General features: G+C 36.5%; 1 protein-coding gene across 2 annotated transcripts in view; it reads left to right on the top strand.

Moving 5' to 3' along the window:
* Window positions 1–23670, top strand: part of Syt7 (Synaptotagmin 7) — a 370991-nt gene that overhangs the window by 317692 nt on the left and 29629 nt on the right. For both annotated transcript variants that reach the window (XM_090165062.1, XM_090165063.1), the window contains exon 7: window positions 9424–9532. In XM_090165062.1, the coding sequence (XP_090021188.1) occupies window positions 9424–9532 (109 nt within the window). The remainder of the gene's footprint in view (window positions 1–9423; window positions 9533–23670) is intronic.

Below are 23670 nucleotides of genomic sequence, written 5' to 3'. Positions count from 1 at the left end.
AAATCGAAAAGCGCGCGTCCGCCGCGACACCTGGTGAGAAGTCGGTGAGACAGAAAAATAACGTAAAAGCGCGCGCTGCTGAAGACGCGAAAAATTTGTTTCGCACGCGCCGCGTTCCAGTTATAAGAGACCTAAGCCTAAATGGCGCGATTTTAAAAGTTAGGATAGCTCGCAAATCGCTCATACGGGGTTAGGGGCGCTGGCGGCATCCCCTAAGATGGCGGCGAAAATTCAAACCCAAACACCTGGCGTTATTTTTCGTTTCAACTTTTTGGGCCAAAAGCTATTTTTTCAAGACAAAAAAAGGTACGTGTTAGTATATTGAACGTCTTGTTAATCTTTTGATACGGAAATAAGGCCATATTTGGAAACGTTTGGCCGTTCCCCTTTAAAACATTCGCATTAAAAATTACGATCTAAAAGTAAGAAGTGCTACTCACAAACGTTTCTCCTGCAAATTAACACAATTTACATAAAATAGTAAATAATTTTATCAAATTTAGTCGTTTTAAAGTATTAAAGGCTTAGCGCTACTTATAATAAACGGGTGTGGCTAAATTGATACTGCTTTGAAATATTCGTGGCTAAATTCTTTTTCTCAGAAGACCTTGTTCTTAAATGGAGTATAGTCCCAGCCAGTAAGCTTCGAAAATCTTCATCACCTAATATATTAGATCGAACGCACTGCCGAAAACGCCACCTATCGTACCATCCACTCGCGTTAAAATAAGGACAGTTTTTTTTGTTACCTAAAAATCTAAAACTATTTTTATCGGTGTAACAAACCCAAATTACCCGCTCGTGTAGTTTACAGCGAGAAATAAATATTCAGTTTTTGTCATCAGAATTCAGAAAAAATTCTTTCAACGGCCTAAAAAATGTATTTAAATTGCCACGAAAAAAATTATAAAAACGTACCTTTGTCTTAAATTTAATTTTAGTCCCTTTTTGCACGATCGAACATTTTTACTAGACAGGTTGAATTCTTCAGCGATGACACGTGTAGGCTTAACAGTCAGCTTTCGATAAAGCTAGATCTACACTCTCCCTTAGGCGTTTTCTTTGGCATGCTCAACTCTTCTATTTTATTCACTTACGAGAAAATCTTTCAAAAATCACCTTACAAACGAAGCGATTACATTTTTTATTTTTTTAAAAATCTTCGACAGAAGTGTGCAAAAATCCTATTTGGTCCGTAAGCCCCCGGGCTCGTAAGCTGAAAGATTGATCATTGCTTGAAATGGTTTCGACCCCAAATCTAAATTGACTTCCTCCTCCCATAGGACTTATGCTTTATAGACAGTCAAAATAAAAAAGGCCTCAAATAAAATCTAGTGACCTTTAAAAGTTTTTAATGGAACTTGAATCAACAACCTTGAAGCGCTGCCTTTTCTTCAACTTTTTCACTTGGGCCTTTTTCTAACTTTTGATATGTAGCAGTAGGTTTTTGTCTGTCAGGGGGCGTTCCCAAATTACGTTTATACAATTTTTTCACTTTTTTAACTTGACCCAGTTTTTTCGTCTGCAGATGAAACTTATCGGGGTAGGAACATTTGTTCGAATTTCAATCGTCCGAACGGTGGAACAAATGTTCGAATTTCATTCGTCCGAACCGCCGAAATAACAAATGTTTCAATTGTTCGAATTGGACAACTTGTCCGAATCGGTAGCACCACTTGTCCGAATTCTGTCGCTAAATTAGTATTTCTTATTTCTGTTTTTTTTGTCCGGATTTTTTTTAGTGCAAGAATTAAAAAAAAAACTACATTGTAAATATCGTTGTTTGCCGGGAGTAGTGGCTCACTCCTGTAATCCCAGGCGTCCGGGAGGCAGAGTTTGTGGATGGCCGTGTGAGGACGACTACCAATCCCCCAACGGGTGGTCGGAATACTTCCGCCACGGGTGTCCCCACCCCTGTCCCCACGTATCCCCCCGTTGGCGTGGCCGTTACACATATCTCGCCCTGAGTAATCAGTTATTGAGTGCTGGTGTCTAAGGACTTGGGTCGACACCGATGTGTGGATGTCAAAAAAAAAATATCGTTGTTTGTTATTAAGTGGGAATTGCGTTGCATGTTGTGGATATTTTAGGTTTTGTTAGGTTAGGTTAGGTTAGGTTAACGTTAATGTTACTATTTTCTTATATTAACAATATTTAAAAAAAACAACCAATTCCTAATGTTCGAAAAAAGGACAAACGATTATTCGACCAAATTAAATTCGCCAGTGAAGTGAACATAAATTGAACGACTAAATCACCAACAAAAGCTGTGATAAATTTTTCGGGCAAATACGATCCTGTTTTCCGGCATTCGGAAAAATGATCATTCGGACATTTGTACCACCGTTCGGACGAACGAAATTCGAACAAATGTACCCAAATCAACTTATGTTATGTAGCAGTTGGTTTTGGTCGGTAAGGGGGCGTTCCCAAATTTACATTTTTACAAATTTCCAACGTTTTTAACTGGAATTATATTTTCATCTGTAACCCGTTCTCAATTAACTGTTTTACAAATTTTTCACTTTATTAACTTGACCCATTTTTTTGGTCTGGAGATGAAACTTATGTTATGTAGCTGTCTGTAAGGGGGCGTTCCTAAATTTCGGTTTTACAAATTTTAAACATTTTTACCCTAACCTCTTATCTGACTCCAGATGAAGCCTATACTATCAAGAATCCATTTAGGTACCATAAGAATATTGGAGCATAGCTTTAGCCTCTGGTATCGTCCTCGCAAACTTTGTAACGAAAGTTCGTCTGCAATTTTCACACCACGTACACAGCGCACTCAGGCGTTAGAATCTGGTGTTTTAATTTTTTTTCATTTCGTTAAAATGGCGGAAAAAGCAAATATCTGACCAAATGGGTTTAAATCGGATTTATTATCTTCCTTGGCGGAAATTAGTGTAAATAATTTTATTAACGACAATGGGTTGAAAGATCTTAATACTAGTTTGTTATTAAATAATAATTCCGAAGGTAGTTTTTCTCTAATAAATAATATTTGCTTCAATAATGGCTTTTGATTTCGTTTTCTTTTTAACATTTCTACGCGTAGTTCTTTTTTTAGTCAGCTCCATTTTCGACTGTAGTTTACATCTGCCCCAATACTAGTTTTGGGTGACGTAGGGTACGCGACGATTGTATTAATAGTTGTAGACGAAACTAAGATTTTAGTTTCTTATTATCTTATAAAATGTTTTCCATTTGTCATTTTTGATTTTCTCCAGAGTTTTTTTTCTATTCTACCATTAGGTTAGGTTTAGGTTAGGTTAGGTTTGGTTTAGGTTTAGGTTAGGTTAGGTTAGCAATTTCTGGTTCTTTTGTAGCTGATTCGTAATTAATTACCTTGTTTTCCATAGAAACCAGCCATCTTTGTCTCTTAGTAGCTTCTCCGAATGCACATTCCCTGTTTTTCATTGAAATAAAAAATTTATGTTTCTTTTGTAGCTATTCCGTATTTAATTACCCTGTTTTCTATTGTAACAAGCCATTTCTCGCTCTTTTGTAGCTGCTCCGTATTTAAATATCCTGTTCCATTTAAACAAACCTTAGTTTAGTCTGCAACTATTAATACAATCGTCGCGTACCCTACGTCACCCAAAACTAGTATTGAAGCAGATGTAAACTACTTCCCCATTTTCAATTTCTCAAAAAATAATATGTCAAGGTCGTGTAGTAGCTCGGGTTTATCATAGATGGCAGGAGTGAGTTACTCGAAATATCGAAGCAGACGAACTTTCGCTACAAAGTTTGCGAGGACGGGTATTGAATCGCGGTCCTCCCATATTCTTATGGTACCTAAATGGATCCTTGATACTATGTAGCAGTATGTTTGAGTCTGTAAATGAATGATTCAAAAATTAAATTTCTAAAAAGTCCCTGAAACTGACGTCACCCCACGTGAAGTGCACGTCATTCGGTCACCTACCAGTGATTGTAACAGTGGAGACTTTTAAAAATTCCTCTCGGGTTTCTTCGGTCTTCCTACAGGATTCTGATATAGTGCTTTCCCTAGGGCTGTGCGAGTAGTGGTTTTAGGAAATCGAGTCGGTTATCGAGTATCAATATTTTTCATCGAGTATTCGAGTCGAGTAATATTGAAGTCGAGTCGAGTAATCGAGTACTTGATTGAGGGGAAACTTTCTCTTATTCCAGTCGAGTAACTAAAAAAAAATCCCTCGAGTAATATTTTTAACGAGTCGGGTTATCGACAGTGGCGGCGCCAGGAATTTTCGCGAGGGTAGGCAAACCAAATAAATGGGCCCCCGACCCGGGACCCCCCTTTTCTCAACGAAATGCTTCAATAAAATAAAGTAGTGATGTACGTGACGAACAAAGAAGTTCTAACAACAGTAAAACGAGTCCAAATATAACAGAACTGGTTTTATTTACTAGGAGATACCTCCAAAATTTCTAAAAACATTATCGACAATTGTTTCATCGTTATTTATAAATAATTTTATCTCTTGGGACAATTTTGAGACCCTTTCTAGATCAATTTGGGGGCCCTTATAGGATGATTTTGGGGCCCCTCAAAATTTTAAGGTAGGCAGTGGCCTACCTGGCCTACCCCCTAGCGCCGCCACTGGTTATCGAGTACTTGATTAGGAACTGGTTTTATTCAAGTAATTATGAAATTAAATTTAAGGGTTATAAAGTAACTTTTAATGCTGAAAAATATTTATTTAATTTAAAAATTAACCACAGTTTCCACTACTTTGTAGGTACCGTTTATTGCCCCCCCCCCATACAAAAAAATATGATAAAATGTAATTTTATTCGAGAAAATTGGATAGTTTTTAACTATTTTTGTCGAATAAAAAAGACATTTTACAATAAAGTATCCTTAACGTAGTTAATTTTATTTTATAACTACGTTAGCCCTAATGAAGTAGGAAAACTTCAATTTAAACTTGATGTAACTTTGTTTCAATGCCTTATTAAGCTGATTCTTAACGGGGTTAGCCTGAGGGCTATATTTTCGTCAATGCGCTTCGTCCATTTCATCCAACGTTTCGGTACTTAGTTAAAATTGCGGTGATTTTTTTTTACTCCATCATAAACTCGCGAATTTTCTGATTGGCCAAGAACACGGTAAATTTTGCTCGTTTTAAAAGTAACAACATCATTAGTAGTTTCTTAAAGAACCACCAGGGGGCATTAAGTACACTGTACGCCTCGGATAAAAACGGTAAGAAAATAAGCCGCGTGCGTGACTTACATACAACTAAGCGCTTTTTCACTGGCCGTTAGAGAAAATATTCCATCCATGAGCGCTGCCGGATTCGCAGCCCGCTTATGTCATTTAGCAAAATTTAAGTAACTGAAAGATTTTTTCGTTATTCGGAAAGTGAGAGCTGCCAAAGAATAACCGGCATTCAATTGAATTAGGTTTTTTTCTGTGTTTCTTGGTTTTAAAGGCTTTCAGCTGCAAATGTGTTGCCATAAATATTATTTAGTTTTGGAGATTTTGTTTTGTTCGCCGTAAAAACGGCTTTCCGGCACATCATCAAATTCGGATTTGCTTTATTTTTAAAGAGCTCTGATAGATGGCGCGTTTTTTCTTCTGTTTTTAAACTATTTTTTGAGGTATTTTATTTTACTCTCGGTGTTAAGTAGAATGCATTTGAGAGGTTAAGCAGAGCACTCTAAAAGCTTGAACGACAACGTCGGGAGTCACGTTAACATTTTAAACGTTTCACTTTCCCGTTTGTACTTCGGAGTCGAATATTTCACAACTTCAAGACGACGCCATATTTCTGTCGAGTTTACGTGACACGTCGTAATATATATTTGAAGTGTTTAAAAACATACTATTAATTATAATTTTCCAACTCAACAAATCGAGACAGAGTTATGGCAATATATTATTAATCTAGCTGCGTACTTGTCAAAAAGCGTCTAAATACTTGTTTGAATTGAAGTACGCCTAGGCTTTGTACAATTAAAACGAATTTGGCGAAATAAGTACGAGTATACAAAGAGATAGATTCGCGGTACACCCGGGCACACGAAGAAACCAATAATGGTATTTCGACAACACTCATACCAATACATAACGGTGGTTTTAGTATAGTTCAACGACGTTTTTATACAATCACCGTGTCTGCCCTGCGAACGCGTTCGCATTTTCCGTGCAAAGGTTAATCATTGCGTACGCAGTTTCTCGAAATCTCTGCGTTCGCAGTTTCTAAAAGGGTTGCCAAAACCACCGTGTGACGGTGAGCGTTAACGGATTCATTTGCGGTTTGGTTTGGATGGTGTTTTTTCGCTCACCGTCGTGACGGTTTGGTGTATTACGTTTTTGTAATGTTTATGCGTAGGTTGTGAGTGTTGAATTTGTTGTGTTTGTGTTCTGATGGTTGTGCATGTTGAGTCTGTTGTGTTAATATGGGCGTTTTCTCTCCAATTTCTTCTTAATGACTTTGGGACGGACCGAATGCTGAGTGTTATGCAACCTCTCAACGTCCAATGGCAGGGTTTCCACCAATTGTTCACGGTATTCGTCTTAGTATCAATTTGCGATTTATTGGTGCCGGCCGGGAATCGAACCCGGGTCTGCCTCGTGCAAGAGATTTACTCTAACCACTCAGCCACCAACGCTTGTTAAGTCACGGTGTTTTTCTAAAAAACAGCTTTGGCGAATGTCATTTACAAAGTTATAACGTTAGGTACTATAATTTATTTTACATCATTTTAAATATTTATAAATTATATTAATCTTATATTTAATGAAATATTTATAAATTATATTAATCTTATATTTAATGAAATATTTATAAATTATATTAATCTTATATTTAATGAAATATTTATAAATTATATTAATCTTATACCTAATTAAATATCTGAGTATTTTAATTTATTTGATCGTGTTCAGGAATTGAACTCGGGTCGCATCGTTACAATGCAGATAGTTTACCGCCGAGCCATTCACTTCCGTTAGGTAAATTAAAAGTAAAGAAACCATTATGATAAGGCGGGTTTTTTACCTTTTAATAACGCTTAGAAAAAGGATAATTATTCAAAACTCCCGCGGAAACTATATAAAAGTAATAATATAGCGCCACCGTGTGGAGAACTATCAATCAAACCGGGTAAAAAATATAATATCTTCAATTTTTCGAACTTTAGTCAAATCTCGAGGGGTCAAAACAAAAACACGAAATAAAGGTATATAAGGCCGTTGCCGTCAATTTAGAAGATTTAGTCTTTCTTAGTTCTTGGCTGTCAGACGAAATACTACTGGTGTCGGTCAAAAGTTATGAGGTAACTTTGCAGTTTTAATTAGTATGTTCGGTTTTCGGTCAAGAAAAGAGTTAAATTGTGTTTCGCGTTTGGAGTGAATGGACTTAAGTGTATGAACAGTGCGTGCTTAAGACTGAAAGTGTTAAAGTAATTGTGAACTAACTCAAGTCAGCTGTAAGATAAAATTGATTGTTATTTTTTTTTGAATTGGAATAACCTAATTATACCCTTGAAATTGTCAACTCAACCTGTGAGGCTAATTAAGTAGATTGGAAGTAATTAGTAGCGAACAGCTCTCAGCTGTTAATTAAGACGGAGTTTATAGTTAGGTAGTTTGAATTTAGTTAAAATTACTCAGTATAATTTATAATATTTACTTAAGTGTAAGTGTGTTTTGGTTTATGTTTCAATCACGATGAACTAAGACAAATCTAGTCTTAGACACTTGAGTACCAGTTCTGTACAATTACGTAGAAGGGATATATATTGTTGGGCTATTGATGAAAGTTAAATCAAGAACGTTCCATAGACTGTTCTGAATAAAAATAAACATTTATAATTTTGTATAATTCTGGTTGCCATTTTATTTTCTAATCACTCGCCCACAACATTACAGTTCTGGCAATCCCGAATCAAATAAATTTTCGATATAACGGCGACGGGAAATTATTATCGTAAATTTATCGCGCGGCCTTAGGGAATATTCTTTTAACAAAATTTCGATAAACTATCGTTTAATTAAAATCAGCCCGATTCCGTTAAAATTATAAACCAAAAAGCGAACGGTCGTTATAATACCCTCTGTAGATATTTCTTTCATTAAAATTTGCTTCGTATTATACATGTATTCAACTTATAAAATTGTACTGTAAAAAAGGGTTAAATTCAATTGTGCAGTGTTTTAGTACGTCTAACTCACTGTTGTAACAAGTAACTTATGATATTCTGAATAAATTAAAATTGGTCGTTTCGTCTCAATTATTTTAATTATAATTAAAATTTTATACTGGGCGGGATAGAACTGGGATAACATTTTTAACAAATAACTCTAAATTGCGGAGATATATCTTAAAGAGTTATCTCGAGAAATTAATACCACTAGGGACAATTCTTCCGAGGAGAGGTATATTTTGGCTTGCCAACTTGTTAATTCTACGTGTACCCTGGGTTACCGAAAGGTGTGCAATTTGTTAAAATTCGGTTGCAAACGTACTTGGTCGCGTTAGCCGCAAACTGAAAGCGCGCTTAACCTATTATAAAGAACGTTTCTAACCGATTTTAAAGAACGTTTCTTCTCGAACGTTGTTGTTAAAACTTCTAGAGCGCTTTGCTAAAACCTCTTTATCATTTCATGGCATAACGCCATTAGAGGATGATTTTTAAATATCGGAAATCTTACCAGATGGCGCCTACAGACTGGAAAGTAGAAGTTTTAAATGATCTAAATACGTATGAAAATTCAATTTCAGTTCACTCAAGCTGGTTTTATAAGAATCGTCCGAAAACTGTATAAGCGGCGGTGTTTTAAACCGTCGTTAGTTGTTACCAAATATTTAATTAATAGATTATGTTGTTGTACCTTTCAGAAATAGTTTATTTTTATTGGAGGGATAACTTTTTAATAATTTTTTATGTCATCAAAGAAAATAAATTTTGCACAATTAATTTCATTAATTTTAATTAGATTTCGGGTTTGCAAAAGTGTTAAGTGGATTTTAAAAATTTACCAATATACGCTTAAAATCCAATTTAAAACAAATCATTTAATAAAGCCTAAACTGATTTTGTGTCGTCGTGTATTCCACATAACCACAAACGTTACGATTGATAATTTTTTTAGATACAAAAATGTGAAAAAACTTCTAAATGTGGAATATTCAAATGCTAATGACTATAACTTTTCCATTATTTAATTTCTATCGACCTATTCATAGTTTTTAAGTTGTCTATCCAAAAACCCGATCAATCAGGAAGTCTCAAATTCTCTTTAAAGTTAAATATTAATCTGATAATGATTATAATGGTTCCATTATTTAATTCTATCGATCTATTCATAGATTTTTAAGTCCTTTATCGAAAAAATTACAATATCCGAAAGACTGTCACTCACCCTTTAAGAATAGAGTCGAGTTCGCACTAGATGATAATTTTGTTTCAATTTCTTTCTAGCTCGGCGAAATGCTGTTAAGCCTGCTTTACGTTCCCCGAACAAGCGAGCTGACTGTCACCATTATCAAATGCCGGAACTTAAAGGCCAAAGACATTACGGGATCTTCAGGTAACAAGGCCATTTATCTCTTCTTTCATACAAAAATCCCAAAATATATCTTCTCCCGCAAGATGGCTTTTTAAACTGCCACCGTAGATTGGATAATGTCTCGAGATTTACCTCTAAGCCGACAAGATATCCTCAAAGAATGACGGGTGTTTTTTTGAGGCCAGTATAAAATGTCGTAGCGCAAATTTGCCTACGTTGTCATTTTGGAGATCCCTTCAAAACTACTCCCTATCTTTCTTCCCTTCGTTTTTATTATCTGCCACTTCCGTATTGGATCGGAAGTGACATTTATAGTTTCCGGATTTTTCGTGTTCCAGTTCTCATTTTTTATGGAGAGAAATATTTTTATCGTGTATGATATGAGTTTGCTAGAACGTGGGGTCCCGTTCGAACTATGAATGTAATATTTTTTATATATTATTCGCGTAAACAGGGTCTCGTACCTTGCAGGACTGCCGTAGTACCTCTGAATCCTGGGAAGTCTGGGAATTTTGAATAGGTGTTTCCAAAAAATAAGCTTTTTAGTTAATTTATTGCCACGCGCGTTTCGCACGTGAGCTTCGAATTCCAAATTCTTGATCGACTCGAGAGCGCGCTCTCTATTTTTAATAACTATAGCTAGTGACGTAGAAAAAACATTTACGTGTGACCTCCCGTATTTTATAGAAACACCTATTGGGTTAAGAGTTTAAGAATTTTCCAATCGGCGTAAAAGCCAGGGAAAAGTCTGGGAATTTTAATATGGGTCTACTAAAAGTTGAGGAATTTTGAAATAGGTCTAAAATTCAGGGAAACGTCTGGGAATTTTAATATGGGTCTACTAAAAGTTGAGGAATTTTGAAATAGGTCTAAAATTCAGGGAAACGTCTGGGAATTTTAATATGGGTCTACTAAAAGTTGAGGAATTTTGAAATAGGTCTAAAATTCAGGGAAACGTCTGGGAATTTTAATATGGGTCTACTAAAAGTTGAGGAATTTTGAAATAGGTCTAAAATTCCGGGAAACGTCTGGGAATTTTAATATGGGTCTACTAAAAGTTGAGGAATTTTGAAATAGGTCTAAAATTCAGGGAAACGTCTGGGAATTTTAATATGGGTCTACTAAAAGTTGAGGAATTTTGAAATAGGTCTAAAATTCCGGGAAACGTCTGGGAATTTTAATATGGGTCTACTAAAAGTTGAGGAATTTTGAAATAGGTCTAAAATTCCGGGAAACGTCTGGGAATTTTAATATGGGTCTACTAAAAGTTGAGGAATTTTGAAATAGGTCTAAAATTCAGGGAAACGTCTGGGAATTTTAATATGGGTCTACTAAAAGTTGAGGAATTTTGAAATAGGTCTAAAATTCCGGGAAACGTCTGGGAATTTTAATATGGTTCTACTAAAAGTTGAGGAATTTTGAAATAGGTCTAAAATTCAGGGAAACGTCTGGGAATTTTAATATGGGTCTACTAAAAGTTGAGGAATTTTGAAATAGGTCTAAAATTCAGGGAAACGTCTGGGAATTTTAATATGGGTCTACTAAAAGTTGAGGAATTTTGAAATCGGTCTAAAATTCAGGGAAACGTCTGGGAATTTTAATATGGGTCTACTAAAAGTTGAGGAATTTTGAAATCGGTCTAAAATTCAGGGAAACGTCTGGGAATTTTAATATGGGTCTACTAAAAGTTGAGGAATTTTGAAATAGGTCTAAAATTCAGGGAAACGTCTGGGAATTTTAATATGGGTCTACTAAAAGTTGAGGAATTTTGAAATAGGTCTAAAATTCAGGGAAACGTCTGGGAATTTTAATATGGGTCTACTAAAAGTTGAGGAATTTTGAAATAGGTCTAAAATTCAGGGAAACGTCTGGGAATTTTAATATGGGTCTACTAAAAGTTGAGGAATTTTGAAATAGGTCTAAAATTCAGGGAAACGTCTGGAAATTTTAATATGGGTCTACTAAAAGTTGAGGAATTTTGAAATAGGTCTAAAATTCAGGGAAACGTCTGGGAATTTTAATATGGGTCTACTAAAAGTTGAGGAATTTTGAAATAGGTCTAAAATTCAGGGAAACGTCTGGGAATTTTAATATGGGTCTACTAAAAGTTGAGGAATTTTGAAATAGGTCTAAAATTCAGGGAAACGTCTGGGAATTTTAATATGGTTCTACTAAAAGTTGAGGAATTTTGAAATAGGTCTAAAATTCAGGGAAACGTCTGGGAATTTTAATATGGGTCTACTAAAAGTTGAGGAATTTTGAAATAGGTCTAAAATTCAGGGAAACGTCTGGGAATTTTAATATGGGTCTACTAAAAGTTGAGGAATTTTGAAATAGGTCTAAAATTCAGGGAAACGTCTGGGAATTTTAATATGGGTCTACTAAAAGTTGAGGAATTTTGAAATAGGTCTAAAATTCAGGGAAACGTCTGGGAATTTTAATATGGGTCTACTAAAAGTTGAGGAATTTTGAAATAGGTCTAAAATTCAGGGAAAAGTCTGGAAATTATAAAAAGGGTCTAAGAGTCAGAGGAAAAGTCTGGGAATTTTAAAAAGGGTCTAAAAGTCAAGAGGAAAAGTCTGGGAATTTAAAAAAGGGTCTAAGAGTCAGAGGAAAAGTGTTGGAATTTTAAAAGGGTCTAAGAGTCAGAAGGAAAATCCGGGAATTTTAAAAACTGTCTAAAAGTCAGAGGAAAAGTCTGGGACTTTAAAAAGGCTCTAAGAGTCAGGGAAAAGTCCGGGAATTTAAAAACGGGTCTAAGAGTAGTCTGGAAATTTTAAAAAGGGTCTAAGAGTAGTCTGGGAATTTTAAAAAGGGTCTAAAAGTCAGAGGAAAAGTCTGGGAATTTTAAAAAGGGTCTAAAAGTCAGAGGAAAAGTCTGGGAATTTTAAAAAGGATCTAAAAGTCAGAGGAAAATTCTGGGAATTTTAAAAAGGGTCTAAGAGTCAAGGAAACATTATTCCTCAATGCTACCGCTGTCTTACATCTGTTTGGTACTTTCTGTAACAAGCCAAGGGGTGCAATAACTGGTGGCTTTACCGGGGGTCGGGGTCCAGGACATGGAACTAGAACATAGAGCTAAATTTGACAAAAACACTCGGCGGGGGTGGGCTTACCGATTTTTCAAATTTACGGCGGCACCGGTTCGGTGCCAGAGAAAATATCGGCGACGGTGGCGGTGGCGGTTCGGCGCCAGAGAAAATATCGGCGGCGGCGGCGGTGGCGGTTCGGCGCCAGAGAATATATCGGCGGCGGTGGCGGTTCGGCGCCAGAGAAAATATCGGCGACGGCGGCGGTGGCGGTTCGGCGCCAGAGAAAATATCGGCGACGGCGGCGGTGGCGGTTTGGCGCCAGAGAAAATATCGGCGACGGCGGCGGTGGCGGTTCGGCGCCAGAGAAAATATCGGCGACGGCGGCGGTAGCGGTTCGGTGCCATATAAAATATCGGTGACGGCGGCGTTGGATCGGCGGCGGCGGTTTGGCGACAGAGAAAATATCGGCGACGGCAGTGGTTTGGCGCCAGAGAAAATATCGGCGACGGCGGCTTTGGACCGGCGGCGCTAGGCTCTACATGTAACGCGTAAGGGCGATGGTGCACTGCGAGGTACCGTTGGTCAACTGGGGCTCGCGCTGCACCTTCTGCTGGGTTGAGTGGCTCGCGTCATAGGTGCGACCATCAGCAGTAGGGTACTACTATACCATGCTGGATTTGTCACCTGTCCGCGCTGTGGATTATCCGACCACCGTTGATTATAAGATGATTGATATCCGAGGCTTATCGCTATATGAGTTCTGAGTTATTAGGTTCATGTCTAGTACATATCTAGTCATCACCTCCATGACGGAAGAATATTCCGAAATCAATCGAACTTTTTAGCAAAATAACCGCTCACTCATTCAGATTTAATTAATTAATTTTTAATTAGTAATTATAATAATAATCAGCTAGGCTAATACCCAAAGCCTAAGTCATCAAGCGACTTTTTAAAGCCATTAATTCAGGTGGCCGGGACTTGTGCGGGTAATCTGTATAGCACTCACCTTTGGCGCGAACTACTTTAAATAACCTTAGTTTTTGAGGATCCCTCAGGATCCCGAGGAAGTTTATATAATATTTATATTGGAGCGAAAAATTGCTAGACATTTCAAAAACACTAATTCTTTTGGGCTTTAACCCTTCAAGTATTTTAGTTAATGGTGAGCAAAAATAAATGAGTAAATAAATAATCCCGTCCGGGCTTTCGCCACCTTTAAAGGAGCGAGAGAGAGTTTCGGAATTTTTAATAGAGGCGGCGTTGCCATGACGACTGCCTCCCTCGAGATTATTAATTCCCATCCGTCTTCTTACTAAGTCCGAAGATGTCAAAAACCGTAAACTCACGCCGGAAATACTTGAACCGAAGCGAGCGACACCGAGCGTAGCTTCCGTTTACAGCCATGTTCTAAATCGAATAATGGTTTGTTCTTAACGCCACTGACTAAACTAGTTAAACCTGGTGGCAGGTTTCCGAAACGAGGTGATCCATTATTAATATGGAACTTTATTTTGCCTGTAATATTAAATTTCACTGAGATTTTAAACATAAACCAAAAGATAAATTGTCAGGTCCTGACCATTGAATTTGGAATATAGTACTTCTAGAGCCATGGAACTTTCTTCTGCCTTTAACCTAGGAGCAACCAACACCGCACCCCACACATGGAGAACGCAACCCGTCAAAAGTCGTACATTTTCTCGTGTACAGTTTTCATTGCTTAGACGCTTTAGCGCCTGCTGCCGTCGGAAGGGGAAAATTCGGAAATTTTCTTCCCCTTTCGTTAAACGTTCAGCGTAAAGGCTCGTCCAATGAAATTTGTACGCAACACTGCGTTCTCCTTGTGTTTGTTGCTTTTAGCTTTAACATTATGATTAAATTTCACAGAGATTTTAAAAATAAACTAAAATATAATTTTCCAGGTCCTGTGAGTTGAGAATCTAGTACTTCAAGAGCCAAAATTCGTTTTTGATGCTTGTGGACACTTTCTTGAAATCTTGTACGAAGCAAAACAGTTATCATTAGTCGGTGGCGTCATCTACCGCAAGTTAGCGGTGATAATAATTTAAGACATAGACTAATAGATTTTTTAACTTGAAACGAGTATAAGCAGACGACATTTAAAACAATTATATTCTCTTTGAAATATAGGTGACACCACCGATTAATGATAAGTGTTTCGGTCGGTTCGTACATGATTTCAAGAAAGTGTATTTTAACGCTTTTAAAAATATTTATACACCATTTTATAATACTAATAAATAAGATGCGACAGGAGAACATAAAAATTTCGAAGAAATTGTAAATTAATTAAAATTTGAATTTAATTGATTAGATTTTCGATCTAATTCTTAAACAAGAAATCGATAAAATTAATCTTTTCGTAAACCCTTAATTGCCAATCGGTATTCATGGGTGAAATAAATTCAATTCACTAAATAATAATAATAATAATAATAATAATAATAATAATAATTATAGTTTTAATAATAATTTATAATGTTAATATACAGGGTGTTTCAAATGGTTATGCAAAAATTTAAAGGATTTGAGAATTATGCTTGGTTTTGCGCTTGTTGCCGCCTACTTCCAGGAGCTAGTAGGCCACACTTTGAAGCTCTCTGGCGCTCTTTTAACTCCTCGTAAGAAAATGGGGAAAAACAGGCATACTTCTCAGCTCACCCCCTACAACTCCTTCAAATGTTTGCATCACTTTTGAAACACCCTGTATTATGTAAAGGAACTATTAGTACTACCATATGTAACATAATTACTCATAAGTATGCCTCTGTATAATATTTCCATTGAAAAAAATTCAATGAGACCTTGTTTCACGCGGAACATACATAAAGCGAACCCTAAAATGCAAAAATGCTTATAATCCTTGCGCGATTGAAAAGGTTACCATGGAAATGAAATCATGTGATCGCGAGGTACGAACTAAACTTGACATGGGCAAAGCCAGAAACGCGCGAGGAATTCTCACTAACTTCCGTTTCCAATCAGTAAAGTTGATGACGCTTATTTCGTCACGGAATTGTAAGTGACGTAATTAACGTCATATCCCGTGAACAAGGTTTCATTAACGAAAATGCTTTTATGGCATACTTATGAGTTATTATGTTACATATGGTACTACGGACAAATCATTGATTGAATTTACCCAAATAGCTCGCTGCGCTTCAGTATCGCGACGCGACCGAGACAACCTAATTATCATGATAAATAGAGCCCCTGACGGTTTCCATGGCAACGTCCTGACGTTTTTTGGCACCTGTTTTATCGTCTAGCTTTTGTAACACTGGCGGTCGGAGCCATAAAATCACTTGTTTATTTATCCGTTTTGCTTTCTAGATACAGTACCCACTTCACGAGATTGCCCCGCACTTAGTCCAAATACTGTCTAAAAGCTCAGGGGCGTAGCAACTAGGGGGGCAATGCCCCCTGACATTTTGCAGGGGTGGTATTCAGTGAAAATCTACTCCTATTTTTGCCTCGGGATTAAATACTTTTGCGAATTTTAAGCAGAGTAGATTGATGAAAAGCGGAAGAGTTTGGCTCGGTCTATTCTGGAGATGGCGCTGTACAAGACTATGAGTCTTTCCCGCTTATGTTTATTCAGTGGCGTAGCTAGAAATCCTACAAGGGGAAATACCTAAGTGGGGGGTCGAGAATGGGGTTAAACCCTTCCCTTGTCTACGCCACTACACACATATTATTTTGTTATAATATACAGGGTCTTTTTTTTTGCTCGGAAAAGTGTTTTTTTTCAAAAACTATTTATAGTACCGATTTCAAATTTGGAAGGTCAATTCTCTATACCGGGGGACATCATTTTGAGAAATTTGAGCGTTTTCGGTAATGTTTTTCACCAATTTTGAAAAATTATTTTTCGACCACTAGGTGCGAGATAAAAAATTTCTATTATAAAGTTGTAGGCCGTCATCGAAAACCCTTAAAAATTGTTCACTCGACGAAAAACAATTTATTTATTAGTGAAAATTCGAGCTTGAAAAATTTACAAGTTGGTGAAGCCAAATTACGATTGTTTGAAACGATAATTGAAACCGAATTACCTAATCCAGTTGAAACTTTGCTTAAAAAACGACCGGATTTAAAAAACACGAGGCTATAGGTCAATCCTAAACATGCATTGGGTATTTAAAGGAAAACTTTGGGAGATTATTATCAGTGTTTGATAATATTTCGAACAATGCCTCGTTATTCAGTAGCTGAGCGTACCGAGATAGTTGCCATTTACTATGGAGAAGCAGCGCAAAACCTTAGAAGAGTGACTGAAATCTTCGCAGAAAGACATCCAAATGGAGCACCATCTGTAAATACAGTAAGACGAGCAATTCACGATTTCAATCAATTTGGTAACTTGCAACCTAGGTTTCGCGGATTGGGTCAACCGGATTTAGACTTCGAGAACAATGTACTCGCGTACTTTGTGGCATATCCTCGTCACAGTTGCGCTAACGCCGCTGCTGATTTGGGTTGTTCTGCAAATCGTGTGTGGAAAATTCTTCGTAAGAATCGCTATCACCCATACAGAGCTACGCTCCACCAAGGACTAATTGACGGAGACCATCAAAGACGTTATGAATTAAGCAACTGGTTACTAAATGCTGTCCAAGAAGATAGACAATTTTTGCGCCATGTTTTGTTCTCCGACGAAGCGTCATTTTCTAGAGATGGGCCCTTTAATCATCAAAACAGCCATCTTTGGTCTGACATCAACCCACATTGGGGTTTTGAATATCATCACCATGTTCAATTTGAACGGGTCAATGTTTGGGTTGGACTTGTTGGAAACCGTTTGATTGGTCCCTTTTTCCTGCCGACGAACCTCAACGGCCAAAGGTATTTACATTTTCTACCGAACGAACTGAGTGACGCAATCGACGACCTTCCATTGGCTGAAAGACGTCAGTTGTGGTTTCAGCAAGATGGCGCCCCTCCGCATTTTTCCCGGCAAGTAACTGAGCACCTCAACAACGAGTTTCCTGAAAGGTGGATAGGGAGAAATGGTCCAGTGCATTGGCCAGCAAGGTCACCTGACCTAACACCGCTGGATTATTTTATCTGGGGATTCGTTAAAGCAAAGGTATACGCCACGCCCATTGAAACTAGGGAGGAACTCATTAGACGAATAATCAGTGCTTGCCGAGACGTCACACCAGAAATGGTAGAGAAAGCGTTTGAGAACTTAATTGTCCGCGCACAAACCTGTGTTGCAGCCAATGGTGATATTATTGAAAATGTTTTGTAAGAATTTATGTGAATAAAATATCTGCATTTAAAAACCAAACGTGTACATTTTTTCAAGTGTGAAAACTCTACTACGTTTGTATTAGACTTGTTCCCTTTTCAATTATCGTTTCAAACAATCGTAATTTGGCTTCACCAACTTGTAAATTTTTCAAGCTCGAATTTTCACTGATAAATAAGTTGTTTTTCGTCGAGTGAACAATTTTTAAGGGTTTTGATGACGGCCTACAACTTTATAATAGACATTTTTTATCTCGCACCTAGTGGTCGAAAAATAATTTTTCAAAATTGGTGAAAAACATTACCGAAAACGCTCAAATTTCTCAAACTGATGTCCCCCGGTATAGAGAATTGACCTTCCAAATTTGAAATCGGTACTATAAATAGTTTTTGAAAAAAAACACTTTTCCGAGCAAAAAAAAAAGACCCTGTATAAACAGTTCATAAAAGTGTTTTGCGGCAATATTCTTTCTTTAATATTTTGAATATTAAAAATAAAATTTTCTAAAATCTAAATGTTCCTAGGCACCTGAAAATATTATCTAAAATTTATTTTTTAAAGTGACCACAATGTGGGTTACAAAATACCCTTTTATGATCCCCTACTAATTATTCACACTTTCTATCGGTATTTATTTTACATGGTTATTTCTATCAATAATTATTTACATTTTACATGGGTATTTAGATCAGTAATTATTTACATTTTACATGGGTATTTCTATCAGTAATTATTTAAATTTTACATGGGTATTACTATCAGTAATTATTTACATTTTACATGGGTATTTAGATCAGTAATTATTTACATTTTACATGGGTATTTCTATCAGTAATTATTTAAATTTTACATGGGTATTACTATCAGTAATTATTTACATTTTACATGGGTATTTCTATCAATAATTATTTACATTTTACATGGGTATTTCGATCAGTAATTATTTACAAATTACATGGGTATTTCTATCAGTAATTATTTACATTTTACACGGGTATTTCTATCAGTAATTATTTACATTTTACACGGGTATTTCTATCGGTAATTATTTACATTTTACACGGGTATTTCGATCAGTAATTTTTTACATTTTACACGGGTATTTCGATCAGTAATTAGTTACATTTTACACGGGTATTTCGATCAGTAATTTTTTACATTTTACATGGGTATTTCGATCAGTAATTATTTACATTTTACATGGGTATTTCGATCGGTAATTATTTACATTTTACATGGGTATTTCTATCGGTAATTATTTACATTTTACATGGGTATTTCTATCAGTAATTATTTACATTTTCTATCGTCTATCAGTTATTATTTACATTTTCTATCGGTAATTATTGAAATTTTGTGCGTTTATTTACATTTTAAATCAGAAGCCGAAACAAACAAGTTTCGGTTTCGCAATTAGGCAATCCCCGAAAATTAGACCAATTTACGTCGAAATAGGCCAAAATTTCGCAGCCAACATAGTCTTCGGATAACGACCGTCCAAATGACGCATCCATTTCGTAAACCAAATCCTCCGCAAATTAAACCTATTAACACTCATTTATATCCGTTCGAAAATAGTTCAAATGGGTTTCGTGCGTTATCGAAGCAACTATTATCCAATTAAATTGGTGGCGACACAAAAGACCAACAGTACCAGCGAGTGACATTAAACCAATCTCAACCTTAAAAGGAAGTATAGACGAACGTCTATTTCCCTGCTTAATTGCCTTTTCTGAGAAATCTTTTAGTAATTAGAGAACTGCTTAGAATCGATGAGCAAACGCGAAATCAATTTGAAACGAAGGATCGTTCTAAATTGCGGAAACGCTGAGACTTTGCCATGGCTTTTAAAATGCACCACTCTTCGGGCGGAATGTAATTCACACCAGTCACTAATGAAACGTTTGACGCACCGCTTTTGTATTGGCCTATTTTTGATTGTATTGATAGTATGGAAATAGTCATGGCTTAACTGGGTCCGTAAGCCTATCATAAGGTCCCCAAATGTAAAGGTCTAGCATTAGGGCTGCGCGATTAGTGGTTTTAGTGGAAACTAAAATTTAAAATAGAAAAATGATAACGTCGTCAGAGAGCCATTGTAGAGTATTATATTTAGACAACTTATAGTCTATTTAGTGGACTTTAACCTAAATTATATATCCCGTGTTGAAATATTGTTTATAATTTCTGTAATTTATGTTCTTGACCAATTAACAAGCGATCCAATCAACGCGAGAGGTACCTATAAGTACCGCCTTTTTTATTTCGACGCTAGCGACATCTATTGAAAAAAGGGCCACTTTGCTTTAAGCAGGAATCCATACCTCTACTTGGAATGCTTATCGCGGCAGATTTTCGTCTAGATGTGGCTGACGGTTTTTTTGACGTCAGTATGTTAACTTAACAAACAACAACGTGAGAGGGGAGCGCGCGCAGAGGGGATTTTTATATCGTAGGCGGGACCAAAACCGTCAGACTGATCTTACCATACGCGATACGCCAGGAGAAGTAGAGGAATGGATTCCTGTTTTAAGCTATAGGCTATTTCGGTTTTACCTGTTGTAAATTTGGTAAAACCCCGGCGAGAAAACCAAAATTTTTGTAAATTAAAGTATGAGCATATTAATGGTGGGGTCATTCTTACCACTATAGGTTTCTATGATAAAATACACGAATAGGTAGAATAGTCTATAATAAAATGGGATAAAAAGCTAAACCATAAACAAATTTGAAGAAATTAAAATTGGTACGATATTGGTACGAGTTATTTGTAAGTTTTTTAAAATCTTAAAATTTGTTTAGAGTTTACCATTTATTGTACCTTTTCATTACGGACTATTTTACCTATTAGCGTATTTTATAACACTCTGCAATGCAGTCATAGGTCGTTCTTATTAACTTAACATTTCGTATATATTATTCTCCACCACTTTCATCCATTTCGACTTACCGTTGTTAGGCAACGCGTTTTGAAATTTTAATGTTTAGGTTTAGTTCCTCTTTTCGGTGTAACAGTCGCTAGCCAGATTTCCGCCGCTGCACTGATGAGTCCGAAATAGGACGAAACCGGTCTACCGTTGGAATTTCTGGCTATTTTATTTAGTTTTTTAATCGAAGATCTATTTGGTCCGAGATTCGCGTCTTTATGTTTGCTAGAAAACCTATTGGTATGAGTTATTTGTACCAATAGATCTAAAATCCTATTAACCAAGAACGAGTTATTAGTAAGTATTTAATTACTTCAAATTAGTTTACGGTTTAGCTTTTTTATCCTTTTTCATTATGGATTATTCTACGAATTCGCGAATTTATCACTCTCTGCAATGCAGTCCATATCCGTGGTTCTTATTAACTTAATTGAAGCTAATTTTTCAAAATTCGAATTAGGAGCAACCAACACAGCAACCCACACAAGGAGAACGCAAGCCGTCAAAAGTCATGCATTTTCTTGTGTACATTTTTCATTGGTGAAACGCTCTAGCGCCTGCTGCCGTCGAAAGGGGAAAATTCGGAAATTGTCTCCCCCCCCCCCCCGCCCGTAAAACGTGCAGCGTAAAGGCTCGTCCAATGAAATTTGTACACAATACTGCGTTAGCTTGTTTAAAGGCTCGCTGCCTTCTTGTGTTTGTTGCTCCTAGATTTAACAGTCGAGTTTCACAAGATACTTCAAAAGCAAGTCGTGGCAAGTGTTAAAAGATGATTTCTAGATTCATTTTCTTCTTCCTTTTAAAGGCCCATGTAAATGAACATGTGTTGGGAAGATCGTGCGCTTAACATAACGAACGTCGCAGTTACAAAGTTTAATTAACAGGATAAACTGAAGATTCTAAATAATACCATAACTAACGTATTAGTTAAGTATTACATCCAACATTATTTTTTTAGTCATATGATCAACTAATGATAATGTAAATCATAATATAATAATAATAATCAGCTAAGTTAATACCCAACTTTTAATGCCTTTACAACGCGTAGGAGGGTGGTGGCAAGTCCTTCATGCCACGCGAGCCAACAGCTCCCTACTCACTATTACCGTTAACCTCGACAAGTTTTTATGTAAGGGGGAAACCGAAGATTTCGGTGGAAAACCCCTTAAACCAGTTGGGAGAGAACTTGCAAACTCAACGCGGAAGGAGTTGTTCCGAGTTTTCACCCAGTGCCACAATCTGGGATCGAACCCGGCTCCTCTTGCTGCGAGGCGATAGTGCTAACCACTCCGCCACCCCACATAGGTAGAGACTCCAAAATTATATCGTAAACGGGAGAATTTTTGCATCATACATATATTTTCCGATTAAGGTCAATTTGCACAATGCAGAAATTGAGAGGATAAATTATTGGTTTTGGAGATGGTTGTGCGATCACATTCGTAGACCATCATACAAAAATTTATAGTTTTATGAAGTAATTGAGCTCTGGGTTCCATCCTAAATTCAATATCCATATACTGCAAAAAAAATTAAAATTTAGGTTCAGGGCAGTAGGGTTCAATCAATATTTTTCGTAATAATCTTCACAAAGTGCGTGCTAAACTTTACTCAAGAAACGCAATCAATAATTCATTTCTTAAAATAATATTTGATCAAGAACGTATTCAGGTACCTAAGAGTATGTGAAGGCAAGGGCGGATTAACCCTTTAGGCGCCTTTAGGCACAGAAAAATTTGTCGCCCCTTGGCATTGGTTAGCTAAGGAGTTTTTTAGCATCGGTTTTTAATAAATAAATAAATATATTTTAGTTTCCCCAAACCTTTTCGGGGCTATTTTGAGTAGGGGCAAGCCAAGTACATGGACCGTGGGGCTTTATCAGAGTTTTGGCGCCCCTAAAAAAATGGCGCCCTAGGCACGTGCCTACTTTGCCTAATGGTTAATACGCCCCTGTGTGAAGGGTCAAGATTTGAAAAACCCATACTCGTACGCGTTGTAGCGCAATTTCGTCTGCCTTCGCATTCACACTCGCCATGTGACAACGAAGAAGCAGACGACCCATCTCAGAAACGTACGCAATGATGGTAGCAGATACTATTCTTAGTTATCTGAATAAATTCTTGATTTTATATATTAATCCTACGAAACGTAATGTTTGAGAGAGAGTCCCCGGAGAAAATGGAAGAGAAATGGTTTCCATAGCGACGCGCAGCAAGGCAGAAGGGTGGATGAAGATTCTCTATTTTTTTAAGCGAAATCCTCTGGGAAATTTGGCGCCTTAGAAATATTCCCAGCACCCCTGAAGAGATGGAATTTGAGTGCATTTTAAATGTTAAAAAAAACTCAACTAGGATTTTTCAAAAAATTTATTTAATATTCTTTAAATTGAATATTAGATTAAGAATACGGTTGAGAAGGTTTGCGCTCCCAGTAATAATTAAAAACCATTTTCAGAAAATATTTTTATTACGCTCTAACGTAAAGGTCAACTTTAATAGAATAGGTAAATTGGAAACAATATATCGAGTTGGTTAATGTATTGCCTTTTATGGCACGGTTCCTTGGCAAGCGCCATCTAGTTCTCGAGTTAAAATTAAATTAAAATACTACCCGAAATTATTGTTAAAATACTACCCGAAATTATTGTTAAAATACCCTACATTATTGTTAAAATACCCGAAATTATTGTTAAAATACCCGAAATTATTGTTAAAATACTACCCGAAATTATTGTTAAAGTTTTTACTAAAGGGAATATATGACCTTTCAAGTTATTGGCCAGAAACTAGACAAGGTCCTTATCTTTATTTTATTTAAAAAATACCATTGAATTTTTTGTCAAAGAATATTCTTTTTGTGTATTTAGAGAAATAACTTTTTCGAAGTGTACATAACGTTAATTTTAATTTGATTTAGTAT

This window comes from Leiobunum rupestre, chromosome 2, assembly GCF_980474605.1.
Source record: "Leiobunum rupestre chromosome 2, qqLeiRupe1.1.hap1, whole genome shotgun sequence".
Taxonomy (NCBI): domain Eukaryota; kingdom Metazoa; phylum Arthropoda; class Arachnida; order Opiliones; family Sclerosomatidae; genus Leiobunum; species Leiobunum rupestre.
The sequence above is the reverse complement of the archived record's forward strand: the minus strand, read 5'-3'. Positions and strand labels throughout refer to the sequence as shown.